Genomic DNA, 9,528 nt, shown 5'->3' with positions numbered 1-9,528 from the left:
AATGCAGGTTACCCGCAATCCTCGGCTTTTAATTCAAGGCGAGTAACTCTTCCTATCCCTAGCTTTTATGCATGGGAGACAACTTTTCGAAACCTATTTTTTTAAATTTTATTTATTCAAATAAAGTGGTTATGTGCACGACTCCAGTACATAAATTAAGCTAAGTGCTTAGCTGCCTTTTATAGATTACAAAGCCTATAATTGTTAGGAGGTGATTGAGTTCATTATAATTTGGGTGTTCTATTTTATATCCAATTGCTTAGTTTTTTAAAGTCAACATATCCTTTTTATATCCAAGTTTATCAAAGAGGTGCTTAATTGTATTATTAAAACTTTGTAGATATCTGCATTTGATGAAAAAATGTTCATAGTCTTCATGTATGTTGCAAACATTACAATTAGGTGTATCACTCAATTTCCATTTATGTAGTATTTGCTTTGATACTAGGATTTTATTTAATAATTTCCATCTGAACTCTTTTAGTTTGTTGTTCTGTAAGGTTTCGAATATTAATTCATTTGTGTACTCTAGTACAGCATTGATATGAAGGTTAATTTCCCAATATATTATTGAGATAGGTTTTTCGGAACGCAATTTTATTAAATGTTTGTATATGCTTTGATTGCTGCAATTTTTGATTTTTATTCTTTCTAGTTTTGGAAGCTTAATGACTAAATCTCTTTCAATATTGACACTAAAGTTTTGCATGTTGACATAACTTTTTTCAATTGTTTTTAGCCAACTTTTTGGTATTACTGAATTATTGATAGTTCTGACAGTCAATTTGGGCCAAACATGTCTAGCTGTAATTGTGAGATAACTTTCCATAGGGCTTCCTCCTCTGATACAAGTTTGTTTACCCAATTTATCCTTAATGTATCAATGTGGGATCTTATATCGATTGAATTAAGACCTCCATCTTTGTATGCTCTGATCATTGTTCTCCTTTTTACTTTTTCTCTCTTTCCATCCCATATGTAGTTGTAAATTATCTTTTCAAAATCTTGAATTGCGTTTGTGGGTATATATAACACTGAAATAAGGTATGTTAACTGTGGTACAAGTAATGATTTAACTATTTGTATCCTCCCAATTATAGTAAGTTTTCTTATTTTCCAGTTGTTCACAAGTTTTTGTACTTTATCCAACTTTTCTTTCCAATTGATGTCTAACATTTGTTGCTTTTTTAAACCAAAATGCACACCAAGGGCTTTGATCGATTTCTCAGCCCATGAGATTCCTTCAAAATTGTCCTCAATCTGTGTTTGTTTGCCTAATCTGAGCCCTTTTGATTTTTCTCTATTTAATAGTAAACCAGAAAAGGTGCCAAATGTTTCTATTATATTTAAAGACTTAGTGATATCATTTTTTGACTTAAGGAAAAGCGTTGTGTCATCTGCCAGTTGTGAAATTGTGTAAGGTCTTCTTTGATTATTGTGTACAGCTATCCCATGTATGTTTTGGTTATTTCTAATTCTTATGGCCATTACTTCTGCTACCATTACAAATTACAAAGCTGATGCAGGACACCCCTGTCTTATACCGCGTGATATTATAACAGGATCAGATATCCAGCCATTATTACTTATTAGACATGTTATGTTTTTATATACTGTTTTTATCCAATTTAGAAAAGGTTTGTTGAAGCCAAATTTGGTCATTGTCTGATATATAAATTCCCATTCAACAGTATCGAAAGCTTAGCAAAGTCCAAAAATAGTATTGCCCCATTTATTCAATTTTTTTCCATATTATCAATTATGTCTTGAATTTGTCTAATGTTAAACCCAATATATCTACCTTTAATGAAACCATTTTGATCTGTGTTAATTATTTTTGGAAGTGTATGTTTTAATCTTTCGGCCAAACATCGCGCTAGAATTTTGTAGTCTACATTGAGTAATGTTATTGGTCGCCAGTTTTTTAAATTAAGGGGATCGTCTTTTTTATAAATTAAAGAAAGGAAACCCTGTCGTTGAGATTTTGTCAGTTCTGTTTTTCTGTAACTTTCATTAATACAAATTATCATGGTGTTTTCCAGGTATGGCCAAAAACTCTATGTAGAATTCTACCGTTAATCCATCTAGTCCTGGCGATTTATTCAGTTTCATATTGTTTATTGCATTTTTTATTTCTTCAGCTGTAACAGGTCCATCACAGGTTTTGCTTTCATCTTTTTTCAATATTTTATCAAATGGCGTATTTTCAATGTAGTTATTTAACTTTGTTGAGTCTATATTATTTGTGGTATATAGTTTCTCATAAAATTGTTTCAGTCTTTTCAGAATATCATTTTGTTTTGTGAGTATAGTTTCATCTTCATCTTTTATTTTTGTTATTGATTTTTGTGATTGACGGTTTTTTTCTAATGAAATGAAATATTTTGATTTTTTTTTCACCTTGTTCTAGGCATTTTGTTATAGATCGAATTTGTGCGCCTTATGCTTTTCTATTATATGCGTTTTCTAATTTAGTTTCTAATTCATTTATTGTATCACTGTTTTCATTATATGATAGTTCATGTAGTTCTTTAATTACATTCTCTATTTTTGTAATTTCATTTTTCACCTCCGTAGCCATCTTTTTACTGAATGTAATAGATTCTTCTTTTATTTGTATTTTACATATGTCCCATGCTGTGTGAATATCCATGTTGTTTTTATTTTAGTGTTGCAAGTTTTAATAATCTCTATTATATATTTTTTGTAGTCAATATTACTTTTGTTAAATTTCCAGTATCCAGATCCCCTAGATGTATTTGTATTATCAAACATTATTGACACTGCTAGATGATCCGTTGATTTTATCATGGCTGGACGTATATCAGTCTATATCATCTTTGGAGGTAAATCCCTTGATATTAAAAAATAATCTATTCGGCTTGCTTCCCTGTTTGTATTTTTTCTCTTCGCCAAGTAAATTGTTGTTTGTCTGGATTTTTGTATCTCCACATATCTACTAAATTCAATTCCTTTTTCATTGTTTTCAGATTATGCACACAGTTTTGAATTTTGTTTACTGATTTTCTGTCTATATTATCTTGTATGTCATTCCAGTCACCTCCGATGACTATGAATCCTTGGTTGAAATCTTCTACTTTGGTTTTGATTCTCTTATAGAAAGTGTTTCTTTGGTGTTTGTCATTTGGGGAATAAATGTTAACTATTGTAAAAATGTTTTTATTTAGTTTAAGTATTAATGGATATGTGATATCGCATTTTATCGATAATTACCAGAAAATGGAAGGATGGGAGATAATACCTCTACTACGGCTGGGGAAATCATGGAAGGGTTGATTGTCAATTGACAATTGAAACTGCATAGATCATTTAAAATATATACGTCTTAAAGTCGATAGTAAAAAAATAAATCGAAGCTGTTTCTGAACCTCTCGTTGACGAAATAAAGCATTGTTCATAATGTAGCGAACTTTAATTATTTAATTGTGGAGTTAGCCTATAAAGTGAAGGTGCAAATAACATTTTAAAATATTGTATAGAAATAATAGAAATACCACATGTAAAAAGTATGTATTATTTAAGGATTTCATTTTGCTTTGGTCGATTTCATGGGGTGATGAATTGAGTTGGTCTTGAAACAAATTTAATGAACTGCGAAACACCTCAATTCATCACCCCATGCCATCGAACAAAGCAAGATTCAATCCTTATATTTCAATCAACGTGGGTTTTTTCCTCAATAATTGGAACTTGTGAAGTCCATTCTGATCGTTTGTCCCAGGTTCTGGAGTTTGTGCAAGTCTACGTTTTGACGTAATGTAAATAAACTATAGTCCGTCATTGACGGACCATCATACAAAGGGATGGTATACGTTGCTATTTCAATACAGCAAATTTATATGAAAACAAAACGCAAAACCATATTTTAAAAGCCATACTTAATTTTTTGTTGATAAATTCATAAGAGATCAAATTTTCTGTTGCGCTATCGCGGAAGAATATTGCCTAGACGCAGTGCACAGGCTCAGCTGTGAGTCTAAGGCAGTCATATTTTTACTAGCTCGAAATGGAGAGCCGCTTAATTTCGAGGTTCTACATTTTCTGGAATGTGAAGCTGAAGTAATTGAATGTCGAATTAGACAGGAAACCAGATGTGGCTTGAAAGGACGAAACATTTGATATGACATTTGGTTGTTCGACGGTATTTTGAATATAAGACGGGACCACATGGATCTACCACAGGGGTTCGTTACAAATGTCTGAAATACATATGCTATACTTATATAGGTCACAGCACACATAAACATACATTTATACACATATGCTATACTGATATGGTCACAGCACTCATAAACATACATTTGTATGTAAACGAACCCTTGTGGATCTACGTTGTTTTCAATTTGTACCGAGGGTTGATAATACACAAGGCAGAATGGGTGGGTGATTTGGTCCTTTTTTCTGGTAAAAATAACCGTTTCAGGTTTTGAAGCATTAAATTTAAAATCCCACCTTTTGCCAATGTACTTATATTCTGAAGATCTTTTGTGAGACTTTCTGCTGCTTGGATTGGATTATTATCAATAATCATGTATAAAAGGTATCATCAGCAAATGATTTAATTTCATTATTATCTAGATCTAGTATAACATTAATGTAAAATAAAAATAAAAAGGGTGTAAGAATTGATCCCTGAGGAACTCCAGCATTAGCAGTAATTATATTTGAAAAGTGGCCTTTTGTAAACACTCTTTCAAATAAATTGTCTTTGAACCAAGAAACAATATTCCTTTTATTCCATACGACGCTAGTTTGAATATAAGACCATCATGCCATACCGATTTTCCAATTCCCAGGATGTTGTGTTTTTGCCACTTTCTATTGTTTAATTAAATAACAATTGTAGAGGTAATGAAATGGAGGAATGAGCTGTTTAATATTTTTTGGAATCATCTCATCTGGACCAGGCGGTTTTTTAACAATAAGGATTTGTGACTGATCTAACATATCTTGCTCAGAAGTAAACATATTATCTAACTTAGAAGGACAAAGGGAGGTAATTGTTCACTTCATATAATCTATGCAAGTACTTACAATTCTTATTATACGTTTTTGTATCGTAACTTTGGCATGCATTGTAAAACGCAATGGTACAAATGTTATAAACGTTTGATAATTCAAAGGTTGAACATTTTATGTTTAAAAAACATAAAGGTACAACAGGTCCACTATAGGAATATAGCTGGAGGGTGCAGTAGCTCTCCTCCTCCCCCTCCCCCACACACATCTATTGTTAGTTCATTACAAAATGTAACATGTATCCGCCTTTGAGGGTATATATCAGCGAGGTAAACTATTGTTGCAGGGGACGTCCTCTATTAAATAGCAGCCAACATCCCAGCTAACATGCGACGTCCGGTATTTTTTTGTTTTGACATTTTTGTATCATGAAGAACATGCCATATTTTACTATATGACAGATCAGAAAATAAGTAGAATTTAATTATTTTAGAGGTTAATAAAAAGATGCTTCCAATGTATATCTGGAGTTGTTTCTTACCATTTTAAATGTATATAACATGTAAAACCTTAAAAGCACACCATACACAGAGAATAGTGTTAATTGTATGAAATTATACAAATGTCGTTTATTGTATGTTAAGAAAGAGTTGATCTATCTTATAAGATTTAAGTTGTTACGAATGGAAGAGTTATTTGGAATTCTTTCTTTTCGGATATATGTTAGCTGCAGGAATGACGATGTTTTAATGGAATAAACTTTATAACTCTAAAATAGCCATGTTGATTCCTTAAATAGGTTTGGCTTAAAACGTTGTATGCTATGTACTCAAATATATCTACCCTATAGTGAAATATTTCATAATATACATAATAATCATTTCAGTCCTTGGTTCTAATAGTTCAAAATAAAATGAAGAAAAGAAATAAGCAAAAATATCACAACAACAAAAATGATTCACAATTTCTATTTGATTTTATTTGAACTAAAAATTCACATGCATATTTATTCATATATATATGGTTAGACATAGGGTACATACGTACTGTTAGTTTTAGTCTTTCATAGAATATTCCAATTTCGCATTTTTTCAATATTCCTTAATGAAACACGCCATCTCGAGTTATATTTCAAAAAATGTTCAATTAGCATTGTTATAGATGTGTCTTTATGTCAGCATCAATGTCCTATATTTTACGGCAAAATGTTTAATTAGTCAAACAATGAAATATTGATATCGTTAAGCAGCACAGCTGTTACACGTTCCGGGTAATAATCACAGTTCTTACATCCCACTTGTTTCTCCTTAGTATTCGCCGCATCTGTTTTACACAACCTGGTTGAGCTCATCGGAACGTGTTGTCTGTTGCCTGTTATGATTCTCTCATTCGTGTTGCTCCGGCCCCGGTAGGATACCACACTTAGCATTTCATTGTGGTTATTAGAAGGAATCGTTATGCCATCAGTGTTCACTCTGTCTCTAAAGTCTCCATTCACTGGACCGTCTGGAATAGCCAAACAGTCTGAGGTGGGACATTGCCCAACTTGTTAGTGATCATGCGGAGATGGTTTGCACGTTTTGCATGCATTGTTTGCTTTTGTAAACGATGAGAAGTCGGATTTTGCTTTAACATTTTCTTGTGTCATATTGCATATACAGTTCATTTTTTTAACATTTTGCGATGCATTAAAAATAGTAGATAGTCCCATTTTGGCTACAGATCGTCCCTGCCTATCTTCAATGGTAGTATCCGCGCCATGTTTGAGTAAATATAGGAAGATCTTATACCTGGCAGAAGATGTGTCGATGGTTGGTGTGGAAGACGTGTCCAATTCCAAATAAGCCTTCATCAGAGGAGTTTGTCCATTTTTGTTGACGGTGTTTATATCAGCTCCTCCGTCCACATTAATCTTCACTGGTTTATACTGGCCCTTCATTATAGCCCTGAACAGAAGTTTGGAGGTGGCTCTGTCATCCATTCTTCTAGTTTGATATTCAGTTAGCGATGAAGCGAGAAAACTGTGAAATATTTAAGATGATATCACAATTTATAACTAATTTTTGCGATGACGTAGTGTGCTATGCTATGCGTTATTCACAGATTTGTATCATTTGCTCAGCGTATCGGGTTACAGAGATGGTTCTGACAGGCACATGGTATACTGACTCTAATATGTTGTTGATAGCTTTCTTTTCCTTTGGAACACGATTGGTTGAAAATTAAATATAAAGGACTGTTGGTTTTATGTTTGTGTATTCCACGTGACTCTGGATAGTATATATAGTACAAAATTGAACATCTTGAACGAATAACAAAAATCACCCAGACATACTGCTCACATACAATATAGCCTTTGCATACAGTCTGTCGATTAAATTGCTTCCTTGCATGCTGTCCAGACAAGGACAAGGAATCTTTGAACATTATCAAGAGTCTCAAGGAAATGTGTTCTGTGTTTTGATATTTTGTCCACCAAAACATTCTCAATAGACGCATGAATGGCCAGTGAAGTGTAACGCACCAAGGTTTTGGGGCGTTGCGTTCCGTCTAATTCACCGACCAGCAGGAATCCTTAAAATTATACCGGCCGCTACCGGAAATAATCAACGGGGCTTCTGGGATAGAGCACTTTTGTTCCCGACTTCAGCCAGGTAAGCAGCACTTTTTCAGCTGTCTAAATCCAATGATTTAATTACTCTATGTCGCCCATCCTTCCAGAATTCGGGGTTGTAAACGTTTACTGAACATTTATTGTTAGGTTTTTGGTCGTATTTTTGTACTATGGCGTTAGTTTAATAGGGAAATAGCGAGGTGAACTTAGAGATATTTTTGCGGGAGACATGCCGGTCGTCATACCGTTTGAAGGAGAGATGTTATGCATTCTCCGCCCTTTATGTTCTGGGCATGCCGTGGTTGTGTCTATGAGCGGTAGGCTCCTCTAGCCCATATGAAGGCGTGTGGCGGAGCGTAGAAGGGTTAACGGAAAAGCTATTGAGCGGAAGTGATAGCCGCATGTCCTCGTGCACGTGTTTGAGTTATCTCGAGGAGGGCTTTAGGATTAGTGATAAGGTAGCTTGCTCGAATATAGAGCGAGTACGAGTTATAGACAGGGTCATGTTGTACTGAATATTTCACTAAATTGTAGTGAAACTTAGAAACCCACCTGCCGCCACGTGTCTTGTTATACTGTTAAGTTTGAATGTACAATAAACGTGCGAAATCTATATCTGCCTAAGTTGTTTGTGTCACCGATCTCTGCTTCCTAAATACTATTTCATACTTTATTTACAATCCATGGAACCTGCAAGCGAAAGCGGCAGTCGAACCCGAGTGTGTAGGTAACGTTTCGTTACAATTGGCGCCCACGTAGGGACCCAGTTCGTTACAGAAGTATGTACAAATCGTTTATCAAATTCCTCTTGTTATTGCTAGTATGAACATATACGATTCTGAGACTGATGCTTTAATCGTTCACTTTAGATACGACATGCTAAAACTCATAACACTGACTCCTACAGGTGCTTTTTTTACGTGTTTGTTTAACGTTCATTATTGTTGGACACATTGGTGATGCCAAAGGCCTAGACGGCAGAAATTCTTAACCGATTTACACTTAAATCAATGTAAAAAAGTGAGAAAAACTGATGTGTCGACAACTGAGTGGAAAATGCTGCCTTTTTATTTTCGAGTAGGATTAGACATTAAACAGTCCATGTTGATATTTTGTGTTGTATGATAGTATTATAAGCGATTCTACACATTTCCTTTAAAAACATCTTCCGTCTGATGGCCATGACACCGTCTCGGATGGGAATCATCACCTGTCCAAAATGCAACAGATTGGTGTCAATAGCCAAACATATGATGAATTTTCCACAGCTATGGTTAATGGAAGTATACTGGACAGAGAAATGACTTAATGTAGTATAATTACAAAATAAAGTTATTGTATACTAGAGTAGCCTATAATACCTTACTGCAGTGAAAGACATAGGGCAGTAGTCATCATTACCAAAATAATGTGAACATTAAATTTAAACTGAAGACGATGTTTTAAGAGAGTTTAAAAAGTAAACATAACTATGGATGATGATTTTATATTTATATTCTCAGAAAATTGAGAAGGAGTTACTTTAGTAGCATTAAACACAAAAATAAAAATATATCGGAATTAGTAAATTATTTATTTAAAACTGTTTTCATTGGATAATCTGTATGTTTCGGATATTTAAAACAAATTTTGCAGAAGGCTACTTGATTATTTTAATAATACAAATTACTCAGATAGGGGTATATAATTTATTCACTATCATTGAGAGAGCGACCACCACTTTCTTTCTGAAGTAACAGTGTTAAATGGTAACACATGTTCAGAGTGTCACATGCGTCAATAGACAACCTTTCTGAAAAGCCTCCATGTTGATCTGCTGTAAATCATCACTGGTGAGAGGCCACCTGCCTTGATACATTATTCTCCAGTTTGAATACGCCGATTGTAAACAAGTAGATTTATTCTCTAGTTGAAACATCAATTCTATGTGAATG

The 9,528-nt window shown here is 33.8% G+C and overlaps 1 protein-coding gene across 1 annotated transcript in view; it reads right to left on the bottom strand.

Moving 5' to 3' along the window:
* Positions 1–6,961, bottom strand: part of LOC110453977 (protein TANC2-like) — a 42,120-nt gene extending 35,159 nt beyond the window's left edge. The window contains exon 1 of the mRNA XM_021503243.1: positions 6,771–6,961. Coding sequence (XP_021358918.1) covers positions 6,771–6,961 — 191 coding nt within the window. The remainder of the gene's footprint in view (positions 1–6,770) is intronic.
* Positions 6,962–9,528: the final 2,567 nt, after the last annotated feature.

This window comes from Mizuhopecten yessoensis, unplaced genomic scaffold (genome assembly GCF_002113885.1).
Source record: "Mizuhopecten yessoensis strain PY_sf001 unplaced genomic scaffold, ASM211388v2 scaffold7565, whole genome shotgun sequence".
Lineage (NCBI taxonomy): Eukaryota > Metazoa > Mollusca > Bivalvia > Pectinida > Pectinidae > Mizuhopecten > Mizuhopecten yessoensis.
Note: the sequence above shows the minus strand (reverse complement) of the source record. Positions and strands in the feature narration are given on the sequence as shown.